General features: G+C 41.5%; 3 protein-coding genes across 6 annotated transcripts; all 3 read right to left on the reverse strand.

Annotated features, from left to right (window-relative positions):
• Window positions 1-456: 456 nt before the first annotated feature.
• spag6 (sperm associated antigen 6) lies at window positions 457-4895 on the reverse strand. 2 transcript variants are annotated; one of them, XM_057012674.1, is made up of 11 exons: window positions 4753-4895; window positions 4579-4674; window positions 4326-4492; window positions 3639-3822; window positions 3365-3570; window positions 3110-3262; window positions 2865-3017; window positions 2598-2789; window positions 1905-2021; window positions 1665-1810; window positions 457-1585 (listed from the first exon to the last, which is right to left on the reverse strand). In XM_057012674.1, the coding sequence occupies exons 1-11, from the start codon at window positions 4775-4777 to the stop codon at window positions 1522-1524; spliced, it is 1503 nt and encodes a 500-aa protein (XP_056868654.1). In that variant the 5' UTR covers window positions 4778-4895; the 3' UTR covers window positions 457-1521. The 2 variants fall into 2 exon arrangements, with proteins under 2 accessions (XP_056868654.1, XP_056868653.1); XM_057012673.1 differs by having other exon boundaries at window positions 3089-3262.
• Window positions 4896-5860: 965 nt separating this feature from the next.
• bmi1a (bmi1 polycomb ring finger oncogene 1a) lies at window positions 5861-13865 on the reverse strand. 2 transcript variants are annotated; one of them, XM_057013225.1, is made up of 10 exons: window positions 13753-13865; window positions 9880-10025; window positions 9655-9751; window positions 9276-9331; window positions 8830-8877; window positions 8622-8730; window positions 8181-8220; window positions 7939-8037; window positions 7730-7810; window positions 5861-7050 (listed from the first exon to the last, which is right to left on the reverse strand). In XM_057013225.1, exons 2-10 carry the CDS (start codon window positions 9989-9991, stop codon window positions 6715-6717), a joined length of 978 nt encoding a protein of 325 aa, XP_056869205.1. In that variant the 5' UTR covers window positions 9992-10025; window positions 13753-13865; the 3' UTR covers window positions 5861-6714. The 2 variants fall into 2 exon arrangements, with proteins under 2 accessions (XP_056869205.1, XP_056869204.1); XM_057013224.1 differs by lacking the exon at window positions 13753-13865 and adding an exon at window positions 12747-13125.
• Window positions 13866-14055: 190 nt separating this feature from the next.
• commd3 (COMM domain containing 3) lies at window positions 14056-16706 on the reverse strand. Of its 2 annotated transcripts, none has more exons than XM_057013226.1 (8): window positions 16488-16706; window positions 15647-15758; window positions 15175-15238; window positions 15055-15089; window positions 14721-14781; window positions 14591-14647; window positions 14457-14510; window positions 14056-14235 (listed from the first exon to the last, which is right to left on the reverse strand). In XM_057013226.1, exons 1-8 carry the CDS (start codon window positions 16624-16626, stop codon window positions 14176-14178), a joined length of 582 nt encoding a protein of 193 aa, XP_056869206.1. In that variant the 5' UTR covers window positions 16627-16706; the 3' UTR covers window positions 14056-14175. The 2 variants fall into 2 exon arrangements, with proteins under 2 accessions (XP_056869206.1, XP_056869207.1); XM_057013227.1 differs by having other exon boundaries at window positions 15647-15753; window positions 16488-16702.
• Between the last annotated feature and the right edge of the window lie 2771 nt (window positions 16707-19477).

Genomic DNA, 19477 nt, shown 5'->3' on the forward strand with positions numbered 1-19477 from the left:
TTTACATTTATTACTTATCTTTTACATTGGATGGTTTAAGGTTGGGTTTTTCTTTAGATACATGAAGTGAAACAGTTTTAATTCTTAGGATATTTGAGACTTTATTTTTCCTTGTGTTTTTATCAACTTTTAAATGTTTATTTATTAAAATTTCATCCAGAGTGTTGGAAAACTACTTTAAAAATGCAGAATATTCTGTTGTTTCACAAGGTTAAACACGAAATGCAGATATTTGTTTTGAGTTTTTTTCTTTTCTTTTAAAAACGCAAAATCCACGTAATGGAGTATTTAAATCAGGATTAACTCCTGGTTTCTTCATGATTTGGCATTTATTTAAAAAATAGTTTAAAAAATATATGATCCGTCTTGGAGGAAAATGAATGGTTTTAATTTCTTAGAGATCAGAGGAAAAACATGTGTTTAAAATATATGATGGCAGATAAAAAAAAAGACAACTGAAACCGTTTCTCTTTATTCTCCTTGCGTACAGAAATATGCAATAAATATCCTGCGAGGGCTTTTAGAATCATAAATGCTTGCACTTAAATCCATATGTAGGCGCATATCTGAACCGTTTTCCTTTGTAAATATACTGTTAAAAATCCGGTTCTTTTACCTATGTATTTCTTTTAATTTCTAAAATTTTATTTCTGCGGCTGAAACGTCAAGGTACCGGAGACATATTTCAACATTTATGTTGTTTGGTTTTTTTTACTGACAAATATGTAGGTTGGATAACCTACATTGGTCACTCTAAGCTTCTTGATATATTTATGATATAATCGATGTTATTGATTCAGAACAAAGGAATGACGAGTGGGTGCACGCGCGCCGCGTTATTTAAGCTCCGCCAAAAAGCTTTTATTTGGAAAAATACAAATTCACTAAATCGACCTTTCCTGGCAAATGTCTGTAATTACTGCGCCACATATGAACTACAGCGTTTGGTTTGAGCTGTATTTATTAATATAGAATAATTAGATAATCGTCCGGACCAGAGATGAAAGAAAATGCATCTTTGAAAGAGAAGACGACGGCAGCTGCACGTTCACATCTTTGCAGCGTCACGTCGACCAGGAGACAATAAACAAAGAGCAGCTCGCCATGTGTAATGCAGCTGCCACACACGCACGCACGCCCACATACACACGCGCAGCTGAGCTATAGTTATGAGTCATGACCGCCAGGGGGCAGAGTTATTCGACAAATGGCTGCAAACATGCAGCGTCCTATCGCTCTTGCGCTGGGAATATTGGCGTGCATGTGGAAAAGATTTAAAGCTCACATGACGGCGATGTTCTCAGTCTGCTGTTGTGTCTGCAAGAAAAAATTCTCTTCTATTTCCACGGTCATCGCTCAATTATAGAACCTGACCTTTGACCTCTATATATAGAATGCAAGACTGCTGTTCAGGGTGAAATGTTTCACTCACCGCAGTCACCAACTGAAACACACAATAAAAAGATGTCTTATCTTATAAAAAGTTTCAATTTGCTGTTGAGACATTTCTGGAACATATCCTCAGGCCAGATTTTGGTTCTCCATCTGTTCCAGCAAGACACTGGCGTAGCCTGGGGTGTAGTACCTGCAATGAGTGTTTCCTGCTCAGTTCACATTCATTCAAGCTTCTTTCAATTGGGTAAAGTTACACCACAAAGGCCCACCTGATCATCTCTTCAGAGAAGCAGCTATTTACATTGTTGATGTACTCCTGCAGAAGAGAGCCAGGATCTGCTTTGATCTCCTGCACCCTCTTCAGCCCCCCGTTGGTGACAAACAGGCGGCGAGCTTTGCTGTCATGGGGCAGCACCTCCAGACGGTGGCCAGGCACATCAGAGACCGCAAACACATCACCTTAGATCCGGAAATCAGCGGAACATCGGGAGAAAGTGGAATGAACTTACTTTGCTGAACTGACAGAGCACGTGTTTGAGGATGTTGTTGGGAGCAGCGTAGAGGAGGGGCTCCAAGGCCGGCAGGTGGGTGCAGACCTGCAGGACGCTCTTCAGAGCTCTCTTGCTCTGGCAATTTAAACACAAATATTCTGCCCATACAAACAAATTCAAGTGAATTTTCAATACCAACCCTCCACAGATGACGGTAAAATATCCCATAATAAGTAAGATGCATCTCAACACCAACTAACAATAAAAACACCACAAAAGGTTTTAAAAAAATCATCTGGAAAAAAGACGCTTGATTTAAACAAAATCAAACCTGAAATTCATAAACTAACTTGTATTGTTTAAAACTGATTAAAATTTGTTTTTTCTTCTTTCCTTTTTGTATTATTTAACATTTATCGAAGTTCATGTAAATAATATAATTAATCACTTAATTAGTCTAATAATTACTATTTTAAAAGATGTATATTCATAAAAAAATTATGGGGGTGGTAGCAGCTCAATCTGTTGAGAACTGGACTGAGGAGTGGAGGGTTCTTGGTTCAAGCCCCAAGGCAGAAAAAAACCTGGAAGGTGTTCTGGTAGTAGGGGAAGAATACCTTCAGATCATTGGTGGGGTACCCTTGACCAAAATGTTTAAAATGTTGTGTTGATAAAACAGCAGAGAAGAATTATTTTTTGTGTTGCTCTCACTTTGTCCTTCAGATCCTCAGAACTGCTGGTGTCCAGGTAAAATTCCAGCAGCCTGTGCAGAACATTGCTGAGGGCCACGGCCTTGGCGTGCTCCGAGGTGTGGCGGCCAATCTGCCCAATGGACCAGGCAGTGGCAGCCCTGATGTGATGTTCTGTCTCCTCAGACAAACACAGGGCCAGCTGGGGCACCCCCTACAAGAGAGGAGGATGCACATTAGATAGGAACCAGGCAAGTTAGACAAACCTACACACATGAAACACACACACCTTGGATAGAATGACCGCCATGGCGAGGTTCTCACTGTGAGCTGCCACATAACCTAGCATCATGATCCCAGGCAGCCGTTCATTTCCATGGTAATTCCCCAGACTGTCAATCACTGCTGCTAGGCCACCACAGTTCACAATCACCTGGGAAAGCTAGAACACACAATCACACAAATGTAAATGGAAGAACATAAAGTACCTGTGTGTGCACGTGCGTGTGCTACCTCTGGACTGTGTTTCACCACCTCTCTCATCAGAGTGGCAACGTTCTTCCTAACACATTCGTCGGGATCTCGGAGACATGCCAGCGCCACAGGAAATACCTCAGCCACGACCACCATCTCAGCCAGGTCCACGGAGTGTTTGCTGATCTGTCCGAGAGCTGAGAACACGTGTCTCTGGAAAAGGAAATCAAGGATATAATATTAGCTGATCAAATGTCCAATTAGTCTGACCCAGTTCTGCCTGTTGGTGGTTTTAGACGTTTTGATCTGTCCTACCTTGAGTTTTGTGTCTTTACTGAGGATCATTTGGGCCAGATGAGTGACAGCACCGTTGTCCACCACAGCCTGGGCCAACTCTGGTGTGTGTTTGCAGATGTCACTGAGTGTTGAAACTGTGACACGTTTGAGGGCCATCTCAGGCTCCTGGAGACACAACAGCAGCAGAGGGACGGCACCAGCATCCACCACCGCCTGGGACAGCGCTGAGCGCAGGAGGACAAGTTAGAAACACGTTTCTGAGAGACGAAGGCCAGATCTGTGTCCTTCTTACATCCGTTGTGGCGCGCAATGCAGCCCAGAGCCCAGGCCGCAGCCTCCTTCACCCCAGGGTCAAATTCCTCCAGGCACAGAACCAGCGCACCAACCCCCCCACAGGACACCACAGCCTGGGACAGCTCGGGGGAGTGTTTAGCCACCGCACGCATTACAAATGCGGCTGCCTTTTTGTAGAACCTCTGCTCACACACACACACACACACACACACACACACACACACACACACACACACACACACACACACAATCACCAATGGTCTTGGCACAAACTAAATGATATTAAAGATACATCAATAGTTGCACAGCCGAGATGTTATTTTTAGCATGAGATTCTTTGAAGCTACGTGTGGATTTAATTTTAATCACTTTGCTGCATTTGTATTTGATTGGTAAAAAGTATTTGACCTGCAGTCTCATGCTTGACTCCCATTTCCCCCACCAACACACACAAACACGCTGATCCTCTAAGTGGACTGAAAAGGGAAAAAAGAAAAGAGAAAACAAAGACCTGCTAGCTCTTGTGGTAAAGGGCTCTTAGGTTTTAAGTGTCCCTCAGGCAAAACTTGCCAAAAACGCACTCGTCCATTTAGTGAGTCAACCCTGTGCACTCGCGCGCTCCCGTTCGTCCCCCTCCCCTCCCCTTTTTCTCTCTATCCCTCTTTTTCTCTCTAAATGTACTGACGTTCTGCTCGCCCAGGGATCGGATCAGTTCGGGCAGGATGTCCTCTGTCACCATAGCCTCTGCCAGGTCATCGCTGTGCTCCGCCAGGCGGCCCAAAGCCAGAGCAGCTGTCTGCTGGATGCTGGGCACTACGTCTAGCATCAGGGGTCGCAGCAATGACATCACACCTGCAGGAAGTAGCGCTGGATAACAAACAAAAGACCAAACCAAAGCCAGGAACTGCAACCAGCGCGCACTCTAAACTGTTTCTTACCGACACTTTGCAGTATTTCTATGTTTTGAGGTCTTGTTGACAAAGTTGCGACCGTTTGCACAAACTGCACCCGCGACTTCTGATACTGCTCGAAAACTGTGGAGCACAAGCGACACCGTTTCAGACCGAGAAATTTCTTTCTTTTAAAGAACCACCACATTGAAAATGATTCACCTTGAATTATCTGCCGTTGGCTCATGATTATTTACACAAGATGTGCAGGAAAAAACGGGGTCGAGTTTCAATCTCTCCGACTGATTCGGAGTTGTTTATGAAGCCTAGCTCCAGGTGAAGTTGTGTGGCGTCGCCTTGGCAACAGACAGGAAGCTGGACGTACTGCTGCTGCTGACAAAGATCGTATCCACCTGCGACAATGAATCACTCATTCTTTTTTCACAAAATCAGAGATCTAGTTACGCCTCGTGTCCGGAAATGAGATGCGTGTGACAGGTCTCTGGAGCTTCTCTTCAGTTCCCGCTAATTAAAAGTGGCGCTAGCGGCCATTAATGCTGACGTGACCTATTATTTTGAGTTTTTTTTATTCGCTGCGTTTTTAAATAAGTGGGCAGGTATCGCAACTCTTGAGAGGCATTACCATAGAGTAAACTAAAGCATTATTATTTAGCATTTCAACAGTCAGGCTACAAAGATTACGGCCGAAATATTAAACTGCACTGAAAACAAATACCAAAACCAAACGTACGCTACATTGACGAAAACATGAAATCGTTGTACCTTATCAAATTTAACAGAAAATCTGTCAAATTTATACTGTTGTCTGAGTCTTTTCAGATGTAAAAGTTTTGGGGTTTTTTTTGCATATGTATGACACAAGTGACTATTTTAAAAGGCGCTCAATGTTTATTTTGTTAAATTTTTGTTTAATGTTGTCGAAATAATGCCGTATTTTTTAAAAGAAAATAGCACAATTTTTAAAAAGGTAGACTTAAGATAATCATAAATCGTCACTTCTTATATCCAAAAAAAAAGTTTCGTTTGTAGACAAGATAACATCCGATTATTTACGATAATCTCCCTATGGTGGCGTTAACATGCCTTTTTTTCGTTCTATAATTTTTTTATTTTTTTTAAATTGCTGGGGATATGAATCCTGACGTTAAATGTAACAAGTTTGTTATTTGTTTAAAATAAAAAAACGATATTTTAAAAGTTGTTTTAAAAGAAAATTGTTGCTCAAAAAAAATATTTTTTACGAAATAACCTGAGATGCAGCGTCATACATTACAATAAAAAACAACATGTAGACACAAAAAAACGAAACTATGTGTAAAATGTTTTATTTAGATGTTTTATACTGTGCAACAGTAACAATACAATAAGTTGTCCTTACAATCGAGCGATACAAATACGGAAAACACGGAGGACATCAAAATATCTGTCACGGAGTATGAAATGAAGTTTAACGGGAAATTAGATGATCCCATTGGAACAAACGTGAACAAGAGATTAACTGATTAAATATGCATTTTGGATTTATTTACACGTGGACTCTAAAACTGCTTTTTTATAGAGCGCGTATCGTGATTCCACCGCTACAAGAAACTGTTCGTTTTCCAGTAAAAGGCAATTTCAAAGTGGACTCTCTTTTTTGAAAAAAGAAAAAAAAATCCTCCAGAGGTATTTTTCCGTGAATCCAACAGCGCTGCATGAACATATTTTTCATTGTGGGCAATCACGCAGAGTCCTCCGGTATAAATGGAAACAAGGGTGTCATCGTGAGCATGCACGTTGAAACTGACATATCCCGACACAGATGAAATAATCATCGTAAACGAGGTTTCGTTAAAAATAAAATGGGAAAGCCTATCGTCTGTCCCTTCTGGCAAATAAAAAAAAATATGCTTGGAGAGGTGGGATTAATTGTCTGTCCGGATTTCGTCGTCATCAAAATCTGCTTTCACATTTAAAAATATTCCCAAGCTACTTCCTCGTTTATTTTTGTCATGAAATGTCTCTGATTCCACTAAACTTACATGGCAGAATATTTAGAACAATAAATGGAAAGAAAGCGAGAAAGTCTACACATGGAACTACGCTGGCATGGAGAAGGTAGCTAATAGCTGAGCGGGAGTCTGGCATTGGCTGCTCCGGCGCGGTTCAGTCCAGTGCCCCGCGTCATCCCGAAGAGCCGTTCAGGGAAACCTTTCTGGGTTTGCTGCCGCTGCCGTTGCCGAACTGCGTAAAGGACCTGCCGGGGGTCGTCGGAGCCGCCGCCGGGGTCCCGTTTACGCTACTTGGGGCCGGAGGTTGAGGAGACTGCGCAGGCGTGACAGGACTTGGTAGTGACGATGATGCGGAGGGAGCCCCCGCGGGACTTCCGGCTTTGTCGCTGGCGGAATCGCTCTCGACACCGGACCTGCTCGTGCTGTTCTGACCCTCGTGCTGTGCGTGACTCACTTTCATCTTCTTGCAGTTGGGTCGGACTCTGTACTTCAGCGGCAGTGGGCCGTTCTAGGGACAGTAGAAACCAGATTTCAACACTTTAGTGTGGGAATTATCCATTAGAAGCAGAGTGCTCGTCAAATAAGCCAAATTGAATCCAATGTTAAGTGAGGAATTTTTTTTCTAAATATAAATGAAAAGCTAAGCGACTTTTTGGAAAAACAAAAAGCAAATTGCTAAAATACATTCTGGAAAAGCTTTTTCTTTTTCAGCTCTGCTTTGTATTAGTCTCCTAGGGGAAAATCCCCAGGGGACCAGGCAACCCAAATATACATAAATACATAAAATTGTCAAAGAAAGACCATTCTATATACAGGCTAACCAACAATCTGTTTGTTCAAAGCTAAATAAACCAGTAAAAACTCTTTTACACAAACACCTTCGGCAATTATTGCAATTTTAACACTAAAAAATTAGTGTTTGGCGCAAATTGATAGATGCAATATTTACCCTTAATATAAAATTTATAATAACTCAAGATCAACCCTTGCTGACCTAGTCATCACTGTTTTCATACACAGATTAGGTAAACTAATCTAGACAGGAAAATTATGTTCTTCCTATTCACACACCGGCAGATAAATACATCTTTTAATACAGATACTTGACTGCCTTCTGCTTGGTTCAGTCATAATTGTCATTTGCAACAATATTATAATGGATGAATGTGTCCAAACAGATCTCTTACTCTTCTCCAAGTGTAGATATATGCTATGTCCATTAACGTGTAGTAGTCTTTCAAAGGTTCATCCTCATACATGACGTCCACCTGGGGGTGGGGCGGAGGGGGAACAGGGTTTGGAAACATTTAGAATAAAAAAAACAATATATTTGAGACAAAAGAGTTAATAGAGTAACTCATTCAAGGCACTTTATGTAATTCAAATAAATAAAGACCTGGTAGATATTCGGGATGTCCATTTTGCTTCGGAGGAACTTCCTCAGATGCATGACTGTCATGGCAGCCGGACACTGCAGGTACCTTTTGTGTGCCACCTGCACAAACATTTAAGTGTTAACTGTTTAATTGCCCCTACTGATGACATTATTTGTTCAGAAATTCTCCTCTGTTATAATAAATACTTCATTATAAGTGTAGAAGCAACAGAGGTGATGAAGAAGTTGTCTGTATAGCTAACCTGCTCTTTAGGGGACTTTTCTTCCATGCTGCTTCCCAGTCTGCAAAGAACAAAAATGAAAATAAGGTTCTAATCTACAGCAATTATCAGGTTATAAAATGACTGATGTTGAATTTTATTGGTAATTATAAGATGAAAAAAGTTGTTTATTCTTAGAAAAAAAACATGAAATAAATGATATTTTACTACATTGATTCTATTAACTTGTGAATTCTGTCAAAAGCGCAATGTACGCAGAATAAAAAAAAACAGAAAATGCCTCTTAAAATGTATACTGTAATGATTTTATTATAAATGTAATATTCATTATAAAAACGCGGGTACCTTTTTTTTAAAAAGACAAAAGCAAAAGATACAGCATCATCTTTTATCCAAGATGAATCGTTCACATTTAAAAACTGATGTTAAAAGGTAGAATATTAAAAATAAAATAATAGCCACCTGCTGTGATCAAAGAACTCGATAGAGAGGCTGATGATTTCATCATCTGTGATAATTCTCTTGTCCTCGTCGGCCACCTCTCCTCGGTCCTCATTAGATCCATTAGAGGCTATTAAAATAAAAATAAGAATAATGTGACAGCATTAAAGGATCTGACTTTAAATACATTGAAATGGTTTTTTTTTAAATAAACAAATTCAAAGCCTACCATCTACTGGGTGCTCTGCGTAAAAGTCTCTCCTTCTCTTCATTTCATCTGAGGACAGTCAACATCAACAAGCAGCTATCAGATGTTGTTTAATGTGACTCAAAATTGTGGTTGCATCAGCATTTGGCCATTTTAGGCACCATTACACCAATACAGTTGAGGCTGTTAACAATAACGTTTGGAGCCAACACATCACAAAACAGCCTAGATAATAAAGCAATCTATTAAATAGGAGTGCCTTTTGTAAACAAGGCAATGGCTGTCCAGCCAGAACACCACCTTCTTTCTAATAATAAACTGTCTATGAACTGAACATTTCATCTAATTGGACAGTAACTATTGAGCATTTAGTAACTATTTAGCAGCTGAAAAGATTGGAGCTGCTCTCTTCTTTAATTGAGCAGAGAAACAGCTGTTAACAAACAGGTTTGTTGCCATGCTCTTACTTTTGAAGAGGCCAGGGACCAGTTTGTACACGATGTCCTGCAGCGTTTTGTCAGACCTGGATGGAGATTGAAAAATGACACCAGTGCCATCAACATTTATATTCAAGAACAGGCAAAAAGGGTGGAAACAGACAACAGCACTTGGACTGTCTCACAGGACAAAGAGTCTTTTGCTGTGTTTCACACGTGCATAATTGGTGTGCAAATCTGTGGGAAATGAAAGTGTCTGCATTGAAGCATTTCTCAGTCCAGTTGTACTTAAGAGAACAGTCCAGTTGCTTTGTGGAGAACTCAAAAGGATCATGTCAGAGCTGCAAGTGTAAGGAAAGCATCAAATTTTTGACCTAATAATAAATTAAAAATCCACATAGGTTCTCACCTAATGTTGAGAAGAGGCTTAGTTTTGTGCACCTGCACATCACAGATGGGACAGTATTTGCTGGTTTCCAGGTAGCGAACAATGCACATCTTACAAACTGACAACCAAAAGGGGGAAATGTCATTATTAGAAAGGCCTCCATCTAAACATGTATAATCTAATTAGAGCAGAAATATTGTTAACGTTATTACTCTTAATTATCATGATCACAAATAATTTTCTTACAGGAGTGAAGACATTCGATGATTGTTGTTGCGTCGATAAAATATCCTCCACACAACACGCACATGAGGTGAGGATTGAGCTCTGTGATCTTTATTCTGGTCGTGCGATGCATTTTGTCGGGAAAAAACAGGAAAGGGGAGAAAGACCTGAACGGAAAGAGAAGAAAAAGTTAAGTGTAACGGCAAAGAAAGGGCACCATTTGGAGAGGAGCTGTCTGCTTGGCACCGTTGGGGGTCACATCGTCTTTTATGCTAATTCAGCGACAATCAGATGTGGCTGATTTACAGTCAACAGCTACCTGGAACAGCCCATAAACACAAATCAATCACATTGATGGAGGTCGATGGTTGGCAAAAATTCCAAAAGGCGGACGCGAACAGCAGAGATATTATATTTGAATTGTCATTTAATACCGATACGCTTTGAGATAGGTCACCACGCCGCTTTAAAAGACTTAGGTTTGCCCTGGCTCCGACTTTCAGAAATATTTAATTATTAAATGTGTAGTGTAAGAGCTATGGTGAACGAACATTCGCTGCACCAGGTGTGTCACACACGCACTAGCTATGGAGAAAGCCGAGCGTTTCTATGGCAACCCCTTCGCTTTTTAGCCCACATGGCTGTTCGCCATTCACCGGAGCGAAGCTGGATTTCTAACCATAACAAGAGCGAGGCGAGCCCGCCTCTGTGGAGTGGAGGGAACAGGGCAGACCCAGAGGCTTTCCCCCGTCCCTCCACGCTCACAGAACGCTCCTGGACTGCCAGGCTGCCGACAGCACGGCTGCCATTTTGTGTGGGGGGAAAAGACCGTAGCGGTTCAACAGAACGCGGGTTTTTTTCCCCCTGTAGATCGAGGGCAAAGCAATCGTGTTTACGCAAGCTTTTCCAGATATGCACCCACTGCACCGAGAAGCGCATGTGTACGAATCCCAGAACCATCCGCGGGTCGTTCGGCACCGCTCTGCCTCCTGTTTTTCCACGTCACGATAAGCAGCAACGCGCGGCACCAACATGGCCAGACAGCGGCGACTGCGCTCCAGTCGAAGCGCAACATTGATCGTACTCGTACTGCGCCATTAAGATTAACAGCAGCCCCGGTAAACGTCAACATCGTCTTTATAATCTAGGGACGCTAGATGAGGATTTCAAAGTTTGTTCGGATTTGGAAACAATCCGATCCTGTGTCTCTGGAGAAGAAGAATAAAAACACCATTGTGGAACTCTGAAGCAACAGCACCTCTCAACTCTTGATGACAATCACCCTGTTAAGCTCTGAGCTGTCATGGAGCCACAGCCCGGCAACGCCCGGTAGATCAATCCAAATCTCCCGAACAATGTTACACTCACACACAGACACACACAGACACACACTTTTGTTGAGCTCTGGTTCATCACGCCCGGATAATAATTGATCCTACGTAGACAGGGAGCCTGTTGCGCCATTAATCAATTGACTGTTGTTTAAACAACTGCTCTCCCTCTGTTCTGTAGCAGAACGTTGACTTGAAGTCGATCACTTGTGGGACACAGACGCGCATTCACGCAGGGGACGGATGCCATTAAAATGACTGTAACACGGAAATAAATCAACTGTACTACGGTTTTAGTTATGAAGGTTAATGTGAACAAGGCAGCAGCGGTGACACAAAGTTTGACTTTTGTTCCCAGTTGTCACAGTCCACACAGATCAAGTTCACAGTCCCGCTTGGAAATACCCTGATTAGATTCGGCAAATGGAAACCTAGTCGCTCAAGTTATTTATTTTATTTAATTAAAATAAATAATGTTTATAAGAGACATTGACAGTATGGATTCGAATGGATATTACGGGGTTATAGGTTAAATAGCTCATCACAGTAAAGCTTCAACGTGTTTTCTTTTCTGCCGCAAACCTTCGAACCCGCGACGGAAAATTCACTGTAACACGTCAAACTCAGTAAATCCAAACGTTCAAAATGATTTTTACCATTTCCCCAAAGTCAAAAACAGATACGTGCATGTGTACATGGAAATCAGACTCTGTGAAGTCACAATTCGGAAATAGTAATTTGGAAAAATCACAAATTCGAGAAAAGCTCGTAAAAATCATCAAACAAGCCGTTTGTGCTGTTAGTGAGTAACAAGAAATAAAGTAGATTCACTTGTCCTAGCCTTTTGTATCCAGGTCGACATAACCTTTTTTAAAAATCAAATATTCTCAACACCCGTACATTTCTCTAATTCTGATAATCACACAAGGAGAGACGGACAATAACAACACGTCACTAAAATTGATTCAATTCTTTAAACCAAACAGTGAACATAAAACATTTAAGCACATCGGAATCGCTGTGCTTCCTTGCCCGTCTATGGGAGCAATTCAATTTAAGTTAATAAATGCCAAACTGGGGCATGTACGTCCAAAAGCGAACCACCACCCCGTACGCAATAGCATAGAGGTTCAGATTCTATAAAATGAAGAGGTTATGTGGAATTATGGAGACGGGAGGACGGTTTGGAGCACTTGCTGTTGTTAATGTCTCAGCCTTCACGGCCAGGTTCGACTGGGATCTCCCACTTTACATTATCCAAACAAGCCGTGGCGGAACTGAACTGCATTCAACCTTTACAGACGCGTAAACGAAGTCCCTGAGACGCGATGTTGCGCGTGTGGTGAGCTAAATTCACCTTCGTGTAGGTGCTTGGAACCTTTTTTGCAGAGCAGCAGCGCGCAGACACACACAGAGCTCCACGTCGGTGATTGCTGCAGCCACCGTTCAAAGCTCCACATCCACCGCTGGATCGCCACGCAGAAAAACGCACAGCCGACGCCTCCAAACGCCGCCTTGTGCACCCGTTAGTTAGAGACGATATCGAAGAAGACGTACCTGGAGGTGAGGTCTGAAACCGTTGGGTCTTGTGACGAATAGACAATGAAAGTTGGGAGGCGATCAGCAGAAAATGAATAGGAGCCGAGCCGCCATCTTGAAGCAGGCTGCAGACGCTGTCAGTGGCGGAGAGCGCACGGCAGACCGGAGCGCATTTCAGATGTGCAAGTCAAAACTCCTCCTTTTCTCGTCGCTTGTGCGTTCTTTGCCTATTCGATCCGCGGCTTCAGGCGAAGTCGGTACTCTGGATCCGACTCGGAAAGGCTCGCACTCCGGCACCGATAACTTTGCCTCCAAAATATCCGCTTCGCCCCCTGTGATATACGGCAGTGTGTGTATGTGTGTGTGCTCCGTGGAAACTGACACCGTCCCCAAAATGGCTTGTAGTTCGACCGCCCCGCTTTAGTCACGTGGTACGGTTGCTTAAGGGTGCCTGGGAATTACTGTCGGTGTACGTTGTTTGCCTTATAGCTAAACTACGCATGATATAAAATACCCCATAAACACATATACACATCCAACAAACCTTTTTCAACATTAAACCTCATCTATAACCCCGTTGATGTCTTTATTGGGATCTAATATCACAGGATTAGCGGCGCATAGAAACATTGTCGGGTTATTTTGCTTTCCCTAATGTCCGACGTATGTAAGTCACCCAGAACTCACATTTACGCAGTTTTATACAATGAAAGTCGAGGGGTCTGAATATAGGACTGCTACTTTAGCTTTAGTGGCAAGCAAGCATTTGAAGGTGTATGCTTGTCCTTGGTGTTAAAAATAACATCAACACGCACATGCAGCCCTTATCACACTTTTCATGGTCAAGAATGCCTCAAAAATGTGACGTGAGACAGTGTTCTCCAATATATTCAGCGCAGCGGTGCTTCCAAATGCCCTACACAGTTGAGCAGGCTAAATCAACTATACCCCATGTGACAGATGAACGTGTCTCTATAACCCGCCGTGACAACCAGAACACAGAAAAGTGCGACGCAACTCTCACTTGATGAATTGGAGCGTTTGTCCCGAAATCGCGTCCAATGAAAGCACCTCGGACGCTTCCAGAAGCTGAATCGGTGTTCCTGCTGAGTAGCCCAAATACAGTTTTAAAAATATATCACTCTTATATAAGATGCCCCGAACTGACCACGAAGAAAGCGCACAATTCTCGACAAAAAAAAAAAATCCAATGATGGTTCAATGTAATTCAACGTCCCATCAACATTTAAACATCCGCTCCCACAAAAAATACATACAACATCAGCTATGAACAGCGGAAAGGGGACTCATTGAATGGACAGACAGGTTGGGGTTTTCATTTATTTTTTTATTTTACTGAAATCAAATTCAATTGGTCTCTCTCGCATTCACCGGTCGGAAACAAAAGAAGATGCGGTGGTTTTGGAATAGAAGAGGTGAGGAAACGTCACATCTGACTGGCTCTTTCCACACTCTTGGCAGCGTCTTTGAGCTTTGCCAACAAATCCTAGGAAGAAAAATCAACCACTGATCATTTTCAACGGGATCGGAAGACAAAATTATTTTTTTTTAAATGTGAGGTTTAATTGCATGTTACCACTAAAACCCATTAAGGCTTTCCTCTGTGGCGCAAGCACCTATGCGCAGCTGATGCATCCTCTCAATTTTATCTTAATGTAATTGACACTTCTACTGACTTGCGCCGAAAATACGTCTGGAGGAAGCTACCTGAAGCTGCTCCACAGTACAGGTGAAGTTAATATCTTCCAGGGATCCTTGATTCTAGGGAGAGTGAATCAATCATCAGGGATGAAAAACGCAACAAGTGCGGAAAGACGAATCACAAAAGATGCGAGTTTTACCTCAGTTTTCAGTGAAATGGTATAGAAAGGCTCGTTGACTCTATCGAGGTGTGCGTTCTGTCAGAGCAAGCAGCACTTTTTAGACTGACGCACAGAAAGAAAAAAAACGTTCTTGTGCTAAAAAAAATACCTTGATGTGGTGCTGGAGACGCCAGGAAACGTCGTTAACTCGTGGTGGACAACTTCCTATGCTGAAAGAGGATGAAGAGTGAAAGAGTAAAAGAAATTCAGGAGATGGTAGACTGACCAAAGATGTGGAGGAAAACAACATGAGCTCATATCTACATAAGATCTCATCTTTTTGATGTCATTGATTTGTGCGTGAAAGATTTCAATAAAACACCCAAATTCTTTCTTTATTTTATTTATTTTGTATGAGTTGGAGTGGCAATTTCTCCCCTTTAGAATCCCAAATATCAATCTAAAATGTCCATTTTCAAAAAGGAAAGCGATTTCAGTCTTACCTCATTAACAAATGCTCCAGATCTTTTTTGTGTGTCTGGGAAACGAAATTAATAATAAATATTGAATATGCTGTATACAAAAAATAAACATGCAAATAAATGAAGTGTTCCAAGAGTCACCTGGTATGTGCTATTAATTATTTCTATCCTCTCTGTACTGAATGAGAGCTCTTCCAAGCAGGAGCTGTATAGGCACAAAATAAGTCTTTATTTAGTGTTTGTAAGCTCACAAACATTCCTCAAACATGGTTGGTGCATGTTTGATCCAGGCGGATGCCGATGGGTCTATTACTAATGTCAACAGAGGGCTATAAAGAAGAATGTTCCTCTACAAAAAGCAGAAAGAAAAACTAATGCAAGCTAAAAATAAACATTTTTTGTTCTTGTTTTTGTTGTATCAGACACAACTTAAATCTGATAAAGACACATGGACCAAAACAAAATGTTACTAGGTACACATTTAGTCATCTGGACAAAAACAATTGACTATTTACATGTTTGCAATTACTTCAAAAATGCCTTGATAATGTTGATACTGCTTTACAGATCATACAGTTTTAAAGCAACATCGTAGTGTTTGAGCCCGCGTTACCTTATCGTTGATCTATCAGCACAATGTCTAACTGCCTCCAGTATGAACGTGGTCGCTGCAGCGTGACTCTGTTTCACCTGGATCTGGTCGACCTGCTTCAGTTCGGGCTGATCTAACACAGAAGCACACGCAGTACACGCGAAACTGTCAGCAGCAGCTTTACAGAACACAATGCTAGGCTAACTGATGGAGTCTGGATCCATAATTGTGCGCCCCAGATTGACGCGCAGAATGGGAATCGATGGTGATTTGCATGTGAATGGACCCGAGCTCCATCAGCAAGGGGATCCTTTGTTTGCATGCCCATGATTTCATCCGCTAGCATTTTTTACTGCAAATTGAGGTGGGCTGTTGCGTAAATTGAAGAACAGTGTGTTATGGACTTATAGTATTTGCTTTATGCCCGTGGAAGCGTTCTGTGGCAATTCGGACACTGCTGCTGCGTTCACTGCCCTCCCAGGCACCAAAAAGAGCTCAATGGGTTCCGTAATAGTTAACAGATTTGACTAATGTTATTTTAAATCGTCAACCATTCTTATCCTGATGGTGGTTTGAATAACAAAGTGCGCTGGAAGTGATGTGATTGCCTGTCCGCTGGTGATGAATGCAAAGCAGGCAGCAAAGCAAAGCTAACATCGTTTAGCCCAGCTGACGTGGGGCTCTTTGATCCGTTCCGTCTACGAAATCATCTTTATTCAAACGCACAAAAACATTTCGGTTGCATCGCACAGCTGTACATATATAAAAATACAAACAGGCGTCTCGTTTACGTTCTACATGGGAAAACACCGGAAGTAGCGGAGCAGACAAAGACGGCGTCATGCGGGAGACGACGGCTCACCGAGGACCGAGGAGTCACCGTGAGAGGACAGCAGGCTTCGGAAAGACGCATCCACCAACCCCTGGAAACTAGTCCGGTCGTAGACAGACGGGTCAGCGAGAAAACGCAGCCCTTTCTGCACGGATACGGACAACTCCATTTTGTAGAGGTTGACCTGCGACACCAGATCACGTGACAGATCAGCTGACGTGAACCAGCAGAGGACGGAGGAGGCGTTCAGGCACAGAAATGACCATAAAATCACTTTATCCTTACGTAAATCAGCAGCATTTGCTTAATCCAATACAAGGAGAAAAACTCTAATAAATACGTTTACGATGTGGGAACTCTTATTTACTTTAATAAAGAAAATACATATTGCTTTAATTGAAGTATAATCCCCGGAAACAGCCAACACCACATTAGAAATAACGTAGAATCCGTTAGTATACTGTTAAATTTTAATGACACCTGCCAATGTAATGTTAATGTACTTTCAACTTTTTCAACTACAGAGACATTTTCTACAGTTATGACTGTCAGATCAGTTTAATTTAGCAGATTGGACATGCTGACATTACAGTTTCATTACTCTTTGTCAATAAACGATACATAGTTGAGTTAAATTAGGGCACGTATAATCTGAGAGGCTCATATTTGAATCAGGATTTTAGTTGGTATACGTCAGCCATCACGGATATTTGATTTATTCTAGCCCCATGACAACTGACCATAAGATGGAGGAAAGTCCCTTTCCGCAAAATTACGCAAATTATGTAGAAATAATGAAGTGCACTTGAATAATTCCCCTTAAATCTCTGAGCGGCTTTCTTTTCTTTCTTTCTTTCTTTCTTTCTTTCTTTCTTTCTTTCTTCTTTCTTTCTTTCTTCTCTTCTCTTTCTTTCTTTCTTTCTTTATTCTTTCATTCTCTCTTTCTTTCTTTCTTTCTTCTATCTATCTTCTTTCTTTCTTTCTATCTATCTTTCTTTCTTTCTTTCTTTCTTTATTTCCACATACCCAAAGTGTGCCGTTTCTTTGATTTCACTCTTGCTTTTCTTGCACGAGTCTCACAGTGCTGACATTTCGCCTGCATATTTGGCATCAGACGCACCCATAACCGTTCTTAATGCAGAAATGAGGAGGTCTGCAGTCTTCTGCGCGGCCACACACGCAGCAGCTATCGGAGTGACCCCTGGCTCCGCTCTTTGTCCAAAGTCCATTTTGACTCGGACTCTGGTTGTGAAATAGATTAGCTTTCAATCAATAGCTCCTTTCACCCTTCGAGGATACGTCTCTCATCACGAGCCGTATCCTATTCCATCATTTTTACATCATTCTGGGGCCATCGCCCCTCTTTTGGCTTCTCACCTTCTATCCGCGATGCTTCATACATCGTCGAATGGATAATTGTATCGATGCATTCCAGCTTTTTTGTGTAGGCTAGTACAAGTCTGAGGGATAAAAATGTAAAAACTCTCCCCCTCAGACCTCTTCCTTCTGCTATGCACAGGTCAATATCGTACGAATCCATGAGAGCTTTGAAAAAAGTTCACCTTCTAATCCAACTCGTTAAAACCTCATTCATCCCTAAAAAAATAAATTAATAAAATTAGACGACGGATCCAATAGGGATCAAGGAGAAAGATCAACTTTGCCAGGAAATTGGCCTGGTCCTTTATAACCTAAAAACTCTTGCTCTAAACCTTTGGAGTCGACTTCAAAACAATACGTTTTGAAACAAACATATACTTAGGCTAGATGTGGTCAAATCGAGTCTGTTACGGAAGACGTTATCGTTCTCTTGACTTGAAACATCCCCTTTAAGACTCGGGAACCCTGACCTTGGACATTGGCTTTAAAACAACGATTTAAAAAAACAGTTTTCCTGTAAGCTGTCATACTGGTTTCCAGATGACTGACTGTCATTTTGCTAATTTTATTTCAATGACTTTTGAATTTTGTGCTAATGGAATCTCTGCGCGACTACCTGTTCCGGTTCTTGTTTTCTTTAACACTTCTGGAGTTTAACCAGAGGTTTTGCAGCGTTTGAGTTGCTGCGGTAACACGTGTCAGTGAGATTGTTGAGGGAAAAGTCGGAAAGGACGTTGTGTCTTCGAAATAACTCATATTTTATAGGGTTTGCTGTTCTCAGCCATTTAAATCTGATTGCTTTAAAAAAAAAAAAAAGGTTGTTAATGGTTTCTTTTAGTTTGAATACTTTAAATAATAACACCATAGTACATCCCACAGACACATTGGAGCATTATTTCCACATTTAGTAACATTTTAAAAGAATGACTTTACATTCTGTTTGAAAACTCAAGCAACAAGAAAAAGTGTTTTTCAAACTTCTAGGTGAATTTAAAGTTTCATGAAGACCCATTTATAAATGTACCTGTTGAGTGAGACTTTTTAAAAGGTTTTCACTCTTCTCAACTATCAACATCAAGTTAATCTAGCTTCACAGTTCCTGTTTCCTGATATTTCTGCCAAACATGTTTCCTTGCAAATGTGGAAATTATCAAAATAATCAAACACTAAGGCAGGTTTAATTCTCACCAGCTTGGTGAGGATAAACTGGTTAAAATAGAATTACTTTTATTTTTAAGCGTAATGGCTGAAAGATGCCCTGCAGAAAAAAGCAGGACCATATACAATCTGCAATTATTGTCCCTCCTGATAAGTACCTCATTAAACCAGATTATATATAGAGTTAATTAAATTGTCCTACAGTACCATATCTTTCCTTTATTGAAGCATTTAGATAATCCGTCAGATATGGTGGTGAAAGAGAATATGCACGAATAGATCCCTCTGATGTTAATGTGATAATTACAACCCCCCTCAACACACACACACACACACACACACACACACACACATCATCATCATCATCATCATCATCATCATCATCATCATCATCATCATCATCATCCCACTGACAGAGGTCACAATGGGGTCAGTGTCTTGCTCAAGGACACTGTCAGAACCTGTTCGTTGCAAGCAGAGAA

The sequence above is a fragment of the Takifugu flavidus genome, chromosome 17 (genome assembly GCF_003711565.1).
Source record: "Takifugu flavidus isolate HTHZ2018 chromosome 17, ASM371156v2, whole genome shotgun sequence".
Classification (NCBI taxonomy): domain Eukaryota; kingdom Metazoa; phylum Chordata; class Actinopteri; order Tetraodontiformes; family Tetraodontidae; genus Takifugu; species Takifugu flavidus.